Genomic DNA, 18594 nt, shown 5'->3' with positions numbered 1-18594 from the left:
TTTTCGCTGAACATACCCCCGGGACAGTCAGGGCTAGCACATTCCACAATGGCACACAGTTCGCACTTACCTTTTAGAAGAAATACTTACTTAGAAAATTTCTTCCACAGCGTTTCCATCTCTGTTGTGGGCAGCTGAAGCCGGCGCGGTCCTCTTCTCTGTCTTCTTCCGCGTCTTCGTGTCCCAGAATGCACTGCACCGGCCCCTCTCGTCACTTCCGGTGCCGTCGCCCGGAAATGACGAGCGGGGCCGGTGCCGTCGCATTGATTCCTGGGAGCTATGACGTTTAGCTCCCAGGAATCATCGCGAGGCAGGAAGTGACGGGGTGAGCCGCGGCTCCGAGGGAGGAAGCAGTCAGAGGTGAGTATTTACGATCTTCAATAAAAAGGTGAGTAAACAAAAAAAATAAAAATAACTATCCAATTCCTTTTCAGGTGAGCTCTACCTAGCGGAGGGGCACAAAAAAAATTGTTTTTGTGCCCGGAACTCCGCTTTAAGTACAAAAAAATGTTTAATACTTTAGTACTTCTACTCAAGTCACTTTTTGATCGAGCACTTTCACTTCTACTCAAGTCACTTTTTGATCCAGCACATTCCAGGGTGTTTTCCTGGCATGCACCTCGGCTGTGGTATGGGCCCCTACAGCTCCCGGAATAGACTCCCTGGCCCTTGGATTACTGTGCCATATTATCCTTTTAGACTGACCTTATGTTGAATACAATTTGAGATGCATCTGCTCCTGATGAGTGGGTTTCCCCACGAAACGCGTCGAGCCTACTATAGATGTGTTCCCCTTGATATTTTAATTTTATTCGGACCTTACACAGTATATCGTCAATGACCTTTATCTCAATGCATATTTCACCCATTATGTATGATGTTTTTCATCGCTTCTTTGACTGTATATCACATGTATGTAACTTTATGCATCAAGCATGTTCTGTTCATGTCAATTCATGAGATGTATTTATGCTATACATTAAATCTTTTATCCTATGCCAGGTGACTGTATTTGTCTATCATGCTCGCCGACTCCACACACCTCACATAAAGTCCCGCCCTTTTCCCCCCTTCCCATTTTATCCCACTAACATTATTGGGTAATCGGCTTCCTAATAACTCCTACCAATGTTATTTTATTGATATATTTATTTATCATTACCCATTATACCCCATATGCCGATCCCACTGTTACTTTTCCAGTTACCCATTTTACTCCCCTCCCCTCAATATATATACATTAGGGATGCAGACAATTAGCCGCGGATGGACGTTGTCTCATTTAAAGTCCCAACTGTCTTGTTAATACGTTTGTTTGTGTTTTCGTTTGTCCTTTGTCTTTTGTTCATATTTTATTACATTATAAAAGGTCTGAAGTCCAGGGTCCACCTTCAAGCTGGGACAAGCAATATTGGAGGATTAGGCCTTCTCTCACTGTATGGTCAATACAGAGAAACTCCCAGATGATAGCTCAGGAAGAAAATAAAATATCCATAGTGCTCCCCATTTAAATGTAAAACCCAAAACTACTAAAATGCACTCACATGGAGTTGCTTAACAAAGTGTTTGAAAGAGAGCATGGACAGTTTTCACAGCTAACCGCCTCCTCCTGCTGCTGCTGGTGCTTGAGATAGAATCTCTACACACTGGTGACCAATCCAGTATGATCAATCCTCACTCACAGTCCACGAATAAGTTACATATAGTTACATAGTTACATAGTAGGTGAGGTTGAATAAAGACAATAATCCATCCAGTTCAACCTGTGTAGGTGTGTGTGGCCGTAATCATCTCTCATACCCCTTAATGTTCTGATCCTTGAGATGTACGTCTAAGAGTCTTTTGAAAGCCACCATACTTCCCGCAGAAACCACCTCATGTGGTAGAGAATTCCACAATCTTGTAGCCCTTAATAATACTAACAAAGTGTAGCGCTAATATAAAAAATCATCCATTAAAACAATATAGTGAAATCCACAGGAAATTATGGCGAATAAAGTCCCAACCAAAAGGATAAAAAAAAAATTTTTTTGTCATATAGGTGCAAGTCCAAATAAATCCAGATGAGAATGTAGTGAGAGACGCTCCTTCCCGTGACACCCAAGGAAAAGTGTAGGATGGGGACACCTCAGTGCACAAGTATTAAGAGCAGCTTACCAGAACGCCGTGGCTACTCAAATGAATGAGAAAGCCTCGCCCAGCAGAGAGATGTTAGCACTAGATTCAATGGATCCAAGGGGAGGTGACACCATAAAATCGATCAAATCCTCTAACTCACTCCGTTGTGGTCAAATAAGTGTATGGAGGGAAATGAAACAAAGGACCATAGTGTAATCCCGTCAAACACATATAATATATTTATTGTAAATACTACTCACAAGGTTGAAGACATATGCAGGCACATAGGTTAAAAAACAGCTTGAGATCCACCCGCGGCATCCCGCGTGTATCCAGTCAGCATAAGAAACAAACAGCAGCAGGCCGGCTTCGCAAGGGGGCGTGTGGACATTACGTCTGGAGTCGCCTACGTTTCGTCATCAAAAGACGTAGTCTGGGCGTGAGACCCAGACGACGTCTTTTGATGACGAAACATAGGCGACTCCAGACGTAACGTCACTGAAGTGGTCATGGTGGTTAGAGAGTTCCTTTAATATCCCTCAGAAGAAGTAAACCTCCATATACTGGTTCAATTTAATTTGATCATCCTCTAGTTGTGTTAAATTAGTGCGGGGGTGCCGCCGTGCGGGAAGGGCGCGGCGGTATTTTATTACTTATATACCTTAACTATAGTATATATTTTATATGCGGCCCGAGAAAATTTCTCTACACTCAATGTGGCCCAGAGAAGCCAAAATGTTGGACACCCATGGTCTAAGGCATTTCCCATGGTCTAAGGCATGTTCCATGGTCTAAGGCATTTCCCACGGTCTAAGGCATTTCCCACGGTCTAAGGCATTTCCCATGGTCTAAGGCATTTCCCATGGTCTAAGGCATTTCCCATGGTCTAAAGCATTTTCCATGGTCTAAGTCATTTCCCATGGTCTAAGTCATTTCCCATGGTCTAAGGCATTTCCCATGTTCTAAGGCATTTCCCATGTTCTAAGGCATTTCCCATAGTCTAAGGCCTTTCCCATGATGCTCATGCACTCTGAAGTGTAGTTGGGCATCTTGGGAAATGTAGTTCCAAAACATCTGGGGTGCCAGGGTTCGCCATCACTGGTCTAAGGCATATAGTCAGTCTCGCAAAATAGGAGAACTGGCTAGTCGTGCAGCATGTAGACATCCCGACATTTTTCAAAATCTAAACTGATTTCTTCCTCAGGGGAAATTCAGAGCATAAACATATTTAATGGCATGTATGGCTGTGTCGATATATAGATGAAGAAGAGAAATTTGATCTGGGCAACAGCAACTCGCCTCTCAAATTGGAGAGGACGATCTAAAAAAACACGGGGAGGGGGAAGCGATATGCGTACTGTCGGTGTGAAAGGGTTTAGTAAGGTAAAAAGCTCCATGCAAACAATATGAAAAAGCCTGCATGGAATCCAAAACATTTTTCAATCTGAAGAGAATGATGCAGAAACATAAAGTGTTGTCCATTGGTAATGACGGGAATGTGTTGTGATAAAATCCAAACATTAATGGCCAATGCAGTAATTACCCAGCCAAAAAAAAAAAAATCTAAAAATATTTATCTATGAGAAACAACTTTCCAAAAATGAGGTTTTGAGTCTTACTGGTGCCAGTACACTGTAAAGCAACTCAAATATTTGTAGGACTGCCCCCGTAGGGACTGCTGAATAACCACTCTACGGGTCCCCCTGGTTACCAACACACGGCTATAGGCAAATGCAATTTTCACATTCCTCTTCGCTCCATTAAACAGTCCAGGGGTATTTGGTTTGTTTTTGTTGTTTATTTTGTGATGGGGATAGGAGAAGGAAATAGTGGGATACTCCAATTTAACTATTCACAATGTCTGAGGACTCCTATCTTCTACTTCACTTGTAGGTATGGAACGGCCAGGATGTTAATTCATCCTGCCTTTTTAGATAAATGGGAGTCTCTTGCTTTCTCTCAAGAGGACTTGATGGACAATATAATATCTTATCTTCAGGATACTCTCCCTAGCACCCTCCCTCCGCCGACACCCATCCACTGACCACCCTATGAGCAGGGGTGCCCCCCCCCAGGTCAGGCCCCCGGACACGAGTCCCGCTGCACTCAAGACACTGCAGCCACAGAGTCTCCAGTGTCTCCCCTCTCAGCCACCCTGAACCCCGAGCCCAGCCCCTCCCCAACTGCTCCTCTGGCCCTCAGGATGACCTCCAGCGACCGCATGGCACCTCCACAGTGGAGGAGCCAAACACCCCCTCCCTCCCGGACTCCGCCCCCCCAACGAAAGACCCTGAGCAAATGTTCTCCTGGTCTCCACACAGCATCCCAGCATGTACTGAGGTGACCGGCCCTCTGCCAGGGTGCCCCGATGGCGTCACATCTGATGAAACATGTAGGGCGGAGCCACGCACACATGCTACCACGCATGTGCAATCGAATTTGTATCAGTTGCTGAAGTTTCAGTGTACCACATACTCTACAGTGCCTTGTCACTTGGAGATTGGGGAGGAGGGTTCTATAACCTGCATTGTTGGCTCTGTTATTGTAAAAGAAGTGCGTTTGACCACTCTTAACAAGGGGGCCACACATGTTGGGGTAAATGCAGCATGCGTTTGGTGGGTGACACTTTACCTATCCCATGGAGATTGGGTGATCCCATAGACCTGGCAAAGATTCCGGTCTACGCATGCTCTGGAAATTTAAAGTGGAAGTAAACCATCCTATCGTTTTCAGCCAAGGAAGCTGCCATCTTGGCCTCCGTTCAACCACTTGCCGACCAGCCGCCGTAAAACGGCGGCAGCTCGGCAGGTTCCCGCAAATCGCTGTACCTGTACGGTGGTTCGCAGGAGTGATCCTGTGGGCGTGCGCCCACGCGCCAGTGGGGAAGCCAAGGCGTGGGGCCGGCGGCTGCGATTGTTGTAAACACAGCAGACCATTGTTCTCTCTGCTATCAACACAGAGCCCCCGTGTTCCTGCTATTTAGGAACACAGGTCTCTGTGTTGATAATACAAGCCCCCCCCCCCCCACAGTTAGAAAACACCCCCTAGGCTCACATTTAACCCTTTGATCGCCCCAGGGTTAACCCCCTTCCCTGCCAGTGTTATTATTACAGTAACAGTGCATATTTTTGGAACGTATTACTGTAGTATACCTCCCAATAGTCCCAGATTGGGTGGGATTATCCCGCATTTACACCTCTGCCCCACTGTACAGAGGCTTTGTACCACATAATTCTGTTGATTTTATCCTAACTTCTAGCTCAGAAGGACCTGCAGGAGTGTGACGATCCAGCAGAGCCAGGGATTGGCAAGGAAGCCGACTGGGTGTGCACTGTGCAGCCTCAATGAGAGACTGCACCTATCAAACCCAAGCTTTGATGCCGGGGATGGGCAGGGCTCCTACCCAGACCCGCCCCCCTTTGTCAAGCAACCTGTGCATAGAGAAAGAGAAATTTGTTAATTGTTGGTCAGGGAAGTTCCAAGGCTGGGGGGGTTTAGCCTTCTGACTTGAAAGTGAAAGCAGAGCAGCTCTCTCATGGCTTCTTCAACAGCCTCCCTGCTCTGCACTAAGATCCTTATCTCCTATCTGTTCAGGGAGTTCAGACCCTGAAAATGAGTGTGCAACCACTAAGGAAACTGTGGCAGTGAGTAACAAAAAGGTGTTTTAAGGGCCGTACACACTTTACGAAAATCTGACAAAATAGCCTCCGATTTTTCTCTGTCTTCTCAGCGTTCATTACCGTTTTTAGTTGACAGTACATAATGTTCACGAAATTTCTCGTCCGATTTTTCTTTTTTTTTTGGCACATTTGTTCCTAGATTTCAGCAACTTCAGATCATGCGTGGTCTTTCGTATCCAATTTTTCACGGACATACTGCATACACATTAAACGAAAATCGGTCGTCTGGGGATGGACGAAAAACATTTTGGTGTTCGTCCTTCCATTTTTTTTCCATTGAAAATGTCGGCATCGGCTGCTGAAAGTTGTGTACACACTAGGCGAAAATCGGACGATTTCACATCGCGCGGGAATTTTCGGCAGATTTTCTACTAGTGTATACCCCACTTTAGAAAGGTAATCATGTGGAAGATGGTGGAGCTTTGGGGAAGGAGGGGATGAGTAGATGAGGGCTGAGGAGAGGTGCATAATTGACATGTAGATCAATGAATGGACTTCGTACCTAGTGCTCTCTTGAACCCTGTGCATAACATACTCCAGAACCCTGCCTTCTGTATGTAACGCACTCCAGAGCCCAGTACATAACGCACTCCAGAGCCCAGTACATAACGCACTCCAGAGCCCAGTACATAACACACTCCAGAGCCCAGTACATAACGCACTCCAGAGCCCAGTACATAACGCACTCCAGAGCCCAGTACATAACGCACTCCAGAGCCCAGTACATAATGCACTCCAGAGCCCAGTACATAAAGCACTCCAGAGCCCAGTACATAAAGCACTCCAGAGCCCAGTACATAAAGCACTCCAGAGCTCAGTACATAACGCACTCCAGAACTCAGTAATTAACACACTCCAGAACCCACCTTCTTGTACTTAACGCACTTCAGAACCCAGTACATATTGCACTCCAGAAACCACCTACCTGTACATAACACACTCCAGAAACCACCTACCTGTACATAACACACTCCAGAAACCACCTACCTGAGCATAACGCACTCAAGAAACCACTTTCCTGTACATAACGCACTCCAGAACCCAGTACATAACACACTCAAGAAGCCACCTTTCGGTACATAACGTACTCCAGAGTCCAGTACATAACACACTCCAGAACCCACCTTCCTGTACATATTCGCACTCCAGAACCCACCTTCCTATACATAACACACTCCAGAACCCATTACTTAACACACTTCAGAACCCAGTACATATTGCACTCCAGAAACCACCTACCTGTACATAACACATTCCAGAACTCTACACTCTGTATCTAGCACTCTCCTGAACCCCGCACCCTCTGCATAATACACTCCTCTGCTTTGTACCTAGTACTCTCCTTAACCACTTGCCGACTGCCTAACGCCGATCTACGTCGGCAGTCAGCCCCTCACAGGCAAAGTGACGTAGGGCTACGTCACTAGCTTGTGAGGGTCTAGGGAGCGAGCGCGCGCCCCCAGAGGCGCGCTCCCGCGTGGTCACGGACCCCCCCGCGCGTGTGACCAGCGGACCCGATGTCCGCCGGTCACTCGGCGATTGGCGGGGGAGAGGAAGAATGTCAGGCAGCTTGTGTAAACAAGCCACCTGTCATTCTCCTCGGTGTAAAGACACTGATCACACGGATCTAGTATGTAGATCCGTTGATCAGTGTCCTTACAGCTCAAGCCACAGCCAATCACAGTAGAAAGCACGCCCCTAGGGATACACACAGCCCCTCCCTCCCAAATAAAGTTAACCCCTTCACTACCAGTGTATTTTTACAGTAACAGTGCATATGTATAGCACTGATTACTGTAGAAATGTCACTGGTAACCCCAAAAGTGTCACAAATGTCAGTCAAGGGTCCGATCTGTCCACCCCAATGTCGCAGTACCGCAAAAAAAAAATCGCAGATCGCCGCCATTACGCGTTAAAAAAAAAAACAACAAAAATGACAAAAATCTTTCCCTTTGTTAGTAAACGCGATAACTTTTGCGCAAACCAATCAAAATACGCTTTTTGCGATTTTTTTACCAAACATAGGTAGCATAAAACAAATTGGCCGAAAATGTTAAAAAATTTAGATTTTTACATTTTTTTTGGGGGGGAATTTCATATAAAAAAATGTGAAAAATATTGCTATTTTTGCAAAATTGACGCTCTTTTTTTGTTTATAGCGCGTGATCAAAAAATCGCACAGGTGATCAAATACCACCAAAAGAAAGCTCTGTTTGTGGGAGAAAAAGGACGCCAAATTTGTTTAGGTACAGCGTCGCACGACCGCGCAATTGTCCGTTAAAGTCACGCAGTGCTGAATCGCAAAATACCCCCTGGTTGGAATGGGGGTAAAATCTTCCGGGGCTTAAGTGGTTAACCATACGCTCTGTACCTCACACTCTCCTGAACCCTGCAATCTGTACCTCACACTCTCCTGAACCCTGCACCCTCTCAAAAAGGCAGTCCAGAAACCTGCAGTCTGTACCTAGTGCTCTCCTGAGGCCTGCACTATGTATATAAAACACTCCAAAAACTTGCTCCCTGTCCATATCGGATTTCAGAACTCTACACTCTGTACATAGCTCATTCCTGAACCCTATACTCTGTACGTAATGCATTCCTAAACCCTGTACTCTTTATGTAACGCATTCCTGAACCCTGTACTCTTTGTGTAATGGACTCCTGAATCCTTCCATACTTTGTGTAACGCATGTCTGAATCCTGTACTCTGTACGTAATGCATTTCTGAACCCTGTACTCTGTGTGTAATGGACTCCTGAATCATTCCACACTTTGTGTAACACATTCCTGAACCCTGTACTCTGTACGTAACACATTCCTGAACCCTATACTCTGTACGTAATGCATTCCTAGACCCTGTGCTCTGTACGTAACGCATTCCTGAACTCTGTACTTTGTGTGTAATGGACTCCTGAATCCTTCTACACTTTGTGTAACACATTCCTGAACCCCGTACTCTGTACGTAATACATTCCTGAACCCTGTACTCTGTGTGTAATGGGCTCTTGAATCCTTCCACACTTTGTGTAACGCATGCCTGAACCCTGTACTCTGTATGTAATGCATTCCTGAACCCTGTACTCTGTATGTAATGCATTCCTGAACCCTGTCCTCTGTGTATAATGGACTCCTGAATCATTCCACCCTTTGTGTAATGCATCTGAACCCTGTACTCTGTATGTAACACATTCCTGAACCCTATACTCTGTACGTAACGAATTCCTAAACCCTGTACTCTGTACGTAACACATTTCCAAACCCTGTACTCTGTACGTAACACATTCCTGAACCCTGTACTCTGTATGCAATGCTTTCCTGAACCCTGTACTCTGTGTGTAATGGACTCCTGAATCATTCCACACTTTGTGTAACACATTCCTGAACCCTGTACTTTGTGTGTAATGGACTCTTGAATCCTTCCACACTTTGTGTAACCCATTCCTGAACCCCGTACTCTATATGTAACACATTCCTGAACCCTGTACTCTGTACGTAATGCTTTCCTAAACCCTGTACTCTGTGTGTAATGGACTCCTGAATCATTCCACACTTTGTGTAACGCATTCCTAAACCCTGTACGTAACACATTCCTGAACCCTGTACTCTGTACGTAACGCATTTCTGAACTATGTACTCTGTACGTAACACATTCCTGAACCCTGTGTTCTGTACATAACGCATTCCTGAACCCTGTACTCTGTATGTAATGCTTTCCTAAACCCTGTTCTCTGTGTATAATGGACTCCTGAATCATTCCACACTTTATGTAACACATTCCTGAACCCTGTACTCTGTACGTAACACATTCCTGAACTCTGTACTCTGTACGTAACATATTTCTGAACCCTGTACTCTGTACGTAATGCTTTCCTAAACCCTGTACTCTGTGTGTAATGGACTCCTGAATCATTCCACACTTTGTGTAACGCATTCCTGAACCCTGTACTCTGTACATAACACATTCCTGAACCCTGTACTCTGTACGTAACACATTCCTGAACCCTGTACTCTGTACGTAACACATTCCTGAACCCTGTACTCTGTATGTAATGCTTTCCTGAACCCTGTACTCTGTACGTAATGCTTTCCTAAACCCTGTACTCTGTGTGTAATGGACTCCTGAATCCTTCCACACTTTGTGTATCACATTCCTTAACCCTGTACTCTGTGTGTAATGGACTCCTGAATCATTCCACACTTTGTATAACACATTCCTGAACCCTGTACTCTGTACGTAACACATTCCTGAACCCTGTACATAATGCATTTCTGAACGATGTACTCTGTACGTAACACATTCCTATACCCTTTACTCTGTATGTAATGCTTTCCTAAACCCTGTACTCTGTGTGTAATGGTCTCCTGAATCCTTCCACACTTTGTGTAGCGCATTCCTTAACCCTGTACTCTGTACGTGACACACATTCCTGAACCCTGTGCTCTGTACATAACACATTCCTGAACCCTGTACTCTGTATGTAACACATTCCTGAACCCTGTACTCTGTACATAACACATTTCTGAACCCTGTACTCTGTACGTAACACATTCCTGAACCCTGTACTCTGTACATAACACATTCCTGAACCCTGTACTCTGTACGTAACACATTCCTGAACCCTGTACTCTGTACGTAACACATTCCTGAACCCTGTACTCTGTACGTAACACATTCCTGAACCCTGTACTCTGTATGTAATGCTTTCCTGAACCCTGTACTCTGTGTGTAATGGACTCCTGAATCCTTCCACACTTTGTGTAATGCATTCCTGAACCCCGTACTCTATATGTAACACATTCCTGAACCCTGTACTCTGTACGTAATGCTTTCCTAAACCCTGTACTCTGTGTGTAATGGACTCCTGAATCATTCCACACTTTGTGTAACGCATTTCTGAACTATGTACTCTGTACGTAACACATTCCTGAACCCTGTGCTCTGTACTTAACACATTCCTGAACCCTGTGTTCTGTACATAACGTATTCCTGAACCCTGTAATCTGTACGTAACACATTCCTGAACCCTGTGTTCTGTACATAACGTATTCCTGAACCCTGTAATCTGTACGTAACACATTCCTGAACCCTGTACTCTGTAAGTAATGCATTCCTGAACCCTGTACTCTGTATGCAGCACATTCCTGAACTGTTTACTCTGTACGTAATAGACTCCTGAATCCTTCCACACTGTGTAATGCACACTCTCATAGTTTATGCAAAACCAATATTCTTTTTTTTTCTGTTTTTTGATTGTAGGCACAGCAATCAAAGCATATTTTATAGGTAGAAGAAAACCTGGGTTTTGTTTACCACGCCCATTAAGCTCCTTCCATTGCGTCATTTTGGCCACACCCACTTTCTCCCCAGTGTGTGTAGAACGCCGCAGGTGGCTTCCTCCCTCAAGTGTCCCTCATTCTGAAGTACAGAAGTTGGGAAGTATGACTGTAGTAATGTCACTGGTCCCCCCAAAAGTGCCAAAGTCAGGTAGGGGCAAGATAACGCTGGGCTCCATGGACTAACAAATATTTTTTTTTTATACAGGGACAATTTTTAAAATGTAAAAATGTAATTATTTTTAAGTACTGATGAAGTTTCTCCTTAACAGGCCAAATAGGGACACATCTGAGCATTTCATTATTAGGGTTTACTTACACTTTATTGCATTTGTTTCCTAACTCCTCCGCTCATCTGTAGAAAAATGACAGTTCGGTTATTTGATATAACCGCATACTACATAGATATCTTAGCATTGTCGCAATAATTTGTTTTGTTTTTTTTCTTTCTGTAGATTAAAAAAAGACGCATTTTTTAAGTCGGTTAAGACACTACAAAGATGTCCTTGGATTCAGAAGCCATCAGCACGCAATCTTCTGCAGTAAGTATGTGGAAAGCAGTTTAAATTTGCTAACGACAAAATAGTTTTACAAAAAATTTCCTATTAATTGAATTGCCCAGAAATGACTTCCAGATATACTATGTCACCAAAAGTATTGGGACGCCGGCCTTTACACACACATGAACTTTAATGGCATCCCAGTCTTAGTCTGTAGGCCCACCCTTTGCAGCTATAACAGCTTCAACTCTTCTGGGAAGGCTGTCCACAAGGTTTAGGAGTGTGTCTATGGGAATGTTTGAAAATTCTTCTGGAAGCGCATTAGTGAGGTCAGACACTAATGTTGGAGAGAAAGCATGGCTCGCAATCTACCCTCGAATTCATCCCAAAGGTGTTCTGTCGGGTTGAGGTCAGGACTTTGTGCAGGCCAGTCAAGTTTCTCCACCCGAAAACTCGCTCATCCATGTCTTTATGGACCTTGATTTTGTGCACTGGTCCAAATAATTTGGTGGAGGGGGGATTATAGTGTGGGGCTTGTTTTTCAGGGGTTGGGCTTAGCCCCTTAGTTTCAATGAAGGGAACTCTTAAGGCGTCAGCATACCAAAATTTTGGACAATTTTAATGCTTTTAATGCTTTGTGGGAACAGTTTAGGGATGGCCCCTTCCTGTTCCAACATGACTGCGCACCAGTGCACAAAGTAAGATACATAAAGTGTCATGGGCTTGCAATAGTGTTTGGCAGCTTACCTGCTCCTTCATGTCTGCATTAGAGGCCAGATTCCCCTTCTGGCTCCTTTTTATCATCTCTCCTTCCTGTTTGGCCCCACCCCAGGCCATCACAGGAAGTCTATATTAACCAGTGCACTGCAGGTCTGCTTGGCTGTTCAACAGTGTTCATTAGCTTGTGTTCCTGTCTGCCGTGTACTTGATCTACCTTTTCTGTGTACCGACTTTGGCTTGTCCCTGACTACTCCTGTTTGCCTGTGACCCTGACCTTTGGCCTGTTCCTTGGTTACCCTCGTCTGCCTGTTGTCCCGACCTCGGCTTAACCATCACTATCCCTTGTGTCCTGAGTGGCTGCTTCCCCTCTCTCCCTACGGAGCTTGACCCGGGGGACCCCAGGGGCCGCGACCTGGGCCCAGCTGCAGCCAAGTCCATTCTCACCACTAGAGGTTCTGGTGAACACCTGCTGGGTCTTAGACTCCGCGCCCTGGGGAATCTTGGGCTCACGTTCCTGTCCATCCGTAGCAGTCAGCTACTGGGTTCACTACCTTGCGGTGCACTCCTGCCTCCAACAGGGTGCAGTCGTCACCTGGCTACAGGTGACCTGATATAAAGACATGGATGAGACAGTTTGGGGTGGAGGAACTTGCCTGGCCTGCACCTAAATCCGACATGGGCAATGCTGGGAAAGGGTAATCTAGTGCCCCATGGCAAAGATGCCAATTTAGAACAGCCAAAAGGAATTGATAGCTGCTCCAATGATTACAGAGGAGCAAAAAATAACTAAATGTACCTATAATCCTATAAACCTACCTACCTAGGAGGGCGCAAGGTCCATAAAGCCATGGATGATTGAGTTTGGGGTGGAGGGACTTGACTGGCCTGCACAGAGTCCTGAACTCAACTTGATAGAACACCTTTGGGATGAATTAGAATGGAGATTGCGCGCCAGGCCTACTCTCCAACATCAGTGCCTGACCTCACAAATGCGCTTCTGAAAGAATAGTCAAACTTTCCTATAGACACACTCCTTGTGGACAGCCTTCCCAGAAGAGTTGACGCTGTTATAGCTGCAAAGGGTGGGCCAACTCAATATTGAACCCTACGGACTAAGACTGGGATGCCATTAAAGTTTATATGCGTGTAAAGGCAGGCGTCCCAATACTTTTGGTAATATAGTGTGTGTGGAAGTGGAGGGGAATGAGGGGCAAGTTCAAACCAAAACCCTACTGAGGTCATTACAGGCGTATTGAGACGCCTGTAAAGACAGGCGTCTCAATACTTTTGGTAATTTGGTGTAATTTTTCTAAGGTTATTTCCATATAAATCAATTGTATAAAGCAAGGGTCTCCAAATTTTCTAAGCAAAGGACCAGTTTACTGTTCTTTAGACTTTAGGAGGGCCGGATTATTGCAAGTGGAAGTAGAAAATATGTCAGACTTGGTGGTCAGAGGAGGTAAAAAAATTACAGGCAGTAGAAGGTATTAAGCCCCGTACACACGAGAAGAAATTCGGCCGGGAAATTTCGTCCGACGACCGATCTGCCGATTTTGGGCGTGTTAGTATGGTGCTTCCGACAACCGACTCCGACTTTTCGGCCGAAAAAATCCTGGTGTGCAGGCTATAAAATTTTTGTCCTCCGTCAAAACACGTCCGATTTTCGTCTCATTAGTACAGATTTCGATGGGGAAAAATCTTATGAGCAAGACTAGGCATGCTCAGAGATGAAAGAACACAAAGAAAGCAATCCAACACATGACATCACTTCTGAAGTAGAATTCTGTCGTACGGGAAAATTCGTGTGCAGTCTAGAGCACATTCCAACCAACAGACACCACTCTGGACAAAAGACGGACGACCGGTCGGCGGAAATTCGTTGCGTGTGTACAAGGCTTTAGTATTAGTGGGAAGAATATTCTTCATTGCTGGTGTAAGCGCGAGGAATAATGTACCATCTATGCTACCTTTCTTTATAGTTTACCCAAAAAATTAGGCATTATAACGTGTGTTTTTGCACTAAAATTCATTTTATTGTATTTTTCCTAGAAATATGCATTTGATAGACAGTTCTGCAAATATCTTGCAACATAAAAAATTGCAGCTACTTCTTTTTTATTCCACAAGACGTGTGCTTTCTTAAAAATGATTATGTAATGGGTGTTTTAAGCAATTATATGGCCAAAATGCACGTTGGTGAATTCAGTTTTTTTCCCCCACACATAGCCAGGCACCCATAATTTTCTTTATTCTTCAACCTGCTCAGAAAACAGTCTAGGGGTACTTTTTGGGTTTTTATTGAAACCATGAACTGGGATAGGTAAAGGGAGTATGGGATACCCTGAACAGACCTGGATAACTTGAGGACTCCTCAACTTCTGGCTGCACTGCATGAACTGCTAGCAGCACTGCACACACTGAATGTCCCACAGGATCTCTATGCTGATGGGGACTAGTACCCCTTGCAGAGTTAAAAGCTACACAGTCACTTTTCCTTAGAATCAGAGTCTTCTTCTCACATAGCCACAGGATCATCGGTTACTTCATGCTGATGTCCACCGGACTCTTCTTAGTGAGGGAGATGTAGACTCACAACACCATAGGACAGCTGGACTATTTCCCACCAACTTCCTCCTGGCTCTATATTGAGATAATTTCCAGACCCAACTTGACCTCGGACATGGATTTGCAAATAGCCCCCCCCCTCCCAGCTAAGCCTTGCTGGGACCTCAATGTCTTCCTCAAGGCTTTTTCTAGGGCACATGTGTCGAACACAAGGCCTGCGGGCCGAATCTGGCCCTCCAGACCATTTCATGTGGCCCTCGCACCTCTCCTGCAGCTGCAGGAGATCTCCAGCCCTCCTCTGGTCCTCCTCCAGACCCTGTACTTTCGGCTTTCCAGCAATGCCTCCAGATTCTTCCCAGTGGCAGCAAAAGGTAAGGGGGTGCACTGTGATGTAATGGAGGGTGGGGAACTCAACTTCTGAAGGCGGGTAGGCTCCTGATATCTTATGTAAGGGTAGGGATGCTCTGAGCATCCAGTCTTACAGATACACCTGGCCCTTTTGAGGGCAATCATAATGCTGATGCAGCCCACAATTAAATTGAGTTTGAGACCCCTGCACCAAGGGCCAAAGCCCATGCACAGGGGTCTCATCCTTTAGAACTGGACGCAGGAACACTGTTGTGACGAGACCCTTGCTCGCTCGCTTCCGCTCTCCCGACACTCCTCTATTTCTAGTGAGTCAGCTTGCAGATCGCAACGTCTGATGGTTCGGTCAACCAAGGCTCCGGGATCCGAACTACAGCTATGTGCCGTCCGGAATCCATTAGAACAAACACCAAGCAAGCTGTATGTAAGTTCAAACAGGAAGACAATTTATTGGGAGAACACAGCACACTTTTATACGGAATTTGGAACATCCTGCCCCCAACAACCGCCCTCCTATTGATCAATTGCAAAGTACCTGCAGTTCCCATTCAGGTCCTCTTTTAGCCATGCAAATGAGGAATTGAAAATGAGTCAGCAGTGATTGGTCAGATAGCTTGACCAGAAGGACTGCCATGCAAATGAGGACTTGAAAATGAGTCAACAGGGATTGGTCAGATAGCTTGACCAATGCAAGGAGACAGAAGCCCCAGGGGGCAATCAATGTACACAATAGTCAAACACAGAACAATGGTTCCCTAACGAGCCCTCAATACACATTACTCTGAGTGTCAATACATCCCTTAGCAGACAACAGGCGAGGTCATTAGCACACCCGACATTAGGTGAATGGAAAGCCACCTCAGACAAAAAGCAACATTGTTAGCCAGCCCGTCTCCACATTGAACTTCCTGGAATGACCGTATTAGGAGTGGACTTCCTGCTCAGAGACCTCATGGCGAAGGGAACAATTGACCTTGCTGACAATTATAAGCAATTCAACCCATCACCCATCTGTCCTTAAATTCCAGTGATGGTGAACACCATCACAACTGTCCCTGCTATTCATGCCTCAGACTATTTATAGGCTCTCTCACCACCTCCTGGAAAAGCCTCCCCAGGGATTGGCTGGAGTCCCATAAATATTCAGGCTGCCTGCTGTGTTCTTTCACCCACTATACTTCTAGAATACTCTAGAAGACAGAGGGAGGTAACAAAAAAGCAGCCTTTGAAACACCGAGCACCCCTAAATAATCAACAACAGCTCCAATAATTGCAGGGGAGCCAGAGGAAATGTACTAGAAGGGTGCTAAACATGCATGCAAAAAATGAAAAAAAAAAATCATTCTAACGCCAAACTGGTTAAAAAGAAACAAATTAAACAAAATTCCACTAGTGTATGGCCAGCTTTAGAACTAAATAACCCCTATCATTATCTCTATAACATAGGAGGGGGATGTTCTGCAGTCCGCAGAGATAGATGTAAATCACATGAATAAAGCACAGGCAGAGATCACAGGAAGGTTTCTGGCAGCATCAACAAGTATTTTTGCTCTCATTAAATAGATGAAGCAAAAAACACTTTCAATGGAATATTTAACAGACCAAAGGGAAGCAAGTAAGAGAAATGCATTGTTGGGGTGTACAAACATTTTACCATTATTTAATACAGCTGTTTGCTGAGTGTACATTTTATTAGGCTAATGTAGAGATAACATTTTCAGCTTGCATTTCAAAATGAAGGTATTAGGCTTTGTGCAGCTTATTCGGCTTATGACCTTTGAGTGATTTCAGTTCAAATAAATGCATCATAAATGTTAAACTTTTTCCCGGGAAGGGTCGGGGAATTACGGCAATAAAGCCTCACTTCAGTTACTCATACACTAGTAAATAGTGTGCTGTTACTCTTGCTGTGGGAAAATACAGTATATGCATGGGTAAAGTGATTGTAAAGCTTTATTTTTTTTTCCCATTAAAATAATAAACATGTTATACTTACCTCCTCTGTGCAGTTGGTTTTGCCCACAGTGTCCAGGATCCTCCTCTTCTCGGTTCCCACGCCCACGCTCCTGGATCCTCCCTCGTCTCTGGTGCCTCCACAGCAAGCAGCTTGCTATGGAGGCACCCAAGCCGAGCCGCTGCTCTGTGTGTCCATTCACACACGGAGTTGTGGTTCGGTCCCACCCCCTCTGTCTCCTGATTGGTTTACTGGCTGTGGTTGACAGCAGCGGGAGCCAATGGCTCCCAATGCTGCCATTAACCAATCTGGAGTACAAGTCCCTGGAAAGGCAAGGTTCTTGTGGACATTGCTGGATTGAGAAGGGGTACAGGTAAGTATTGGGGGGGGGGAGGCTGCTGCACACAGAAGGTTTTTTACCTTCACGCATAAAATGCATGAAGATAAAAAAACCTTGTGCCTTTACAACCACTTTAACCACTTGCCTACAGTGCACTTTCACCCCCTTCCTGCCCAGCCAATTTTCAGCTTTCAGCGCTCTTACATTTTGAATAACAATTGCGCGATCATGCTACACTGTACCCATATGAAATTTGTATCATTTTTTTCACACAAATAGAGCTTTTTTTTATGCCATTTAATCACTGCTGGGTTTTTTTATTTCTTATAAAAACAAAGAAAAAAGACAGAAAATTTTGAAAGAAAAAGTTTTTCTTATTTTCTGTGAGTACATTTTGAAAATAAATTGTTTTTCTCCTTCACTGATGGGCGCTGATGAGGCGGCACTGATGGGCACTGATAGGCTGCACTGATGGGCACTGATGAGGTGGCACTTATGGGCACTGATGAGGTTACACTTATGGCCACTGATGAGGAGGTACTAATATACCGCACTGATGGGCACTGATAGGCGGCACTGATGAGCACTGATAGGAGGCACTGATGGGCACTGAGAGGTGGCACTGATTGGCACTGAGAGGTGGCACTGATTGGCACTGTGAGGCAGCACTGATGGGTGGTACTGATGAGTACTGATAGGCGGCACTGATGAGCATTGATGGGCAGCACCATCAGTGCCCACAATCAGTGCCCATATTGCTGCCAGTCAGTGCTCATCAGTGCCTAGATGAGCAGGCACTGATGGGCACTGACTGGCAGCACTATGGGCACTGATTGTGGGCACTGATTGTGGGTACTGATGGTGGGCACTGATGGTGGGCACTGATTAGCACTTTATTTTGTTTTTCTGTAATCAGGGCACTGATGATCAGTGCCCTGATTACATGTCCTTGTCTCCCCTGCAAGGAGGAGCTGCTGATCGGCTCTCCTCGCCTCACACTGTCAGAGTGTGAGGCAA

The 18594-nt window shown here is 45.2% G+C and overlaps 1 protein-coding gene across 1 annotated transcript in view; it reads left to right on the top strand.

The window, feature by feature from the left end:
• LOC309554185 (alpha-2,8-sialyltransferase 8F-like) overlaps positions 1 to 18594 on the top strand; it is a gene marked incomplete at both ends in the record, with an annotated part of 69244 nt that overhangs the window by 10226 nt on the left and 40424 nt on the right. The window contains one exon of the mRNA XM_082255816.1: positions 11588 to 11674. Within this exon, the coding sequence (XP_082111942.1) occupies positions 11588 to 11674 (87 nt within the window). The remainder of the gene's footprint in view (positions 1 to 11587; positions 11675 to 18594) is intronic.

The sequence above is a fragment of the Pelophylax lessonae genome, assembly GCF_965119305.1.
Source record: "Pelophylax lessonae genome assembly, chromosome: 4".
Taxonomy (NCBI): domain Eukaryota; kingdom Metazoa; phylum Chordata; class Amphibia; order Anura; family Ranidae; genus Pelophylax; species Pelophylax lessonae.
The sequence above is the reverse complement of the archived record's forward strand: the minus strand, read 5'-3'. Positions and strand labels throughout refer to the sequence as shown.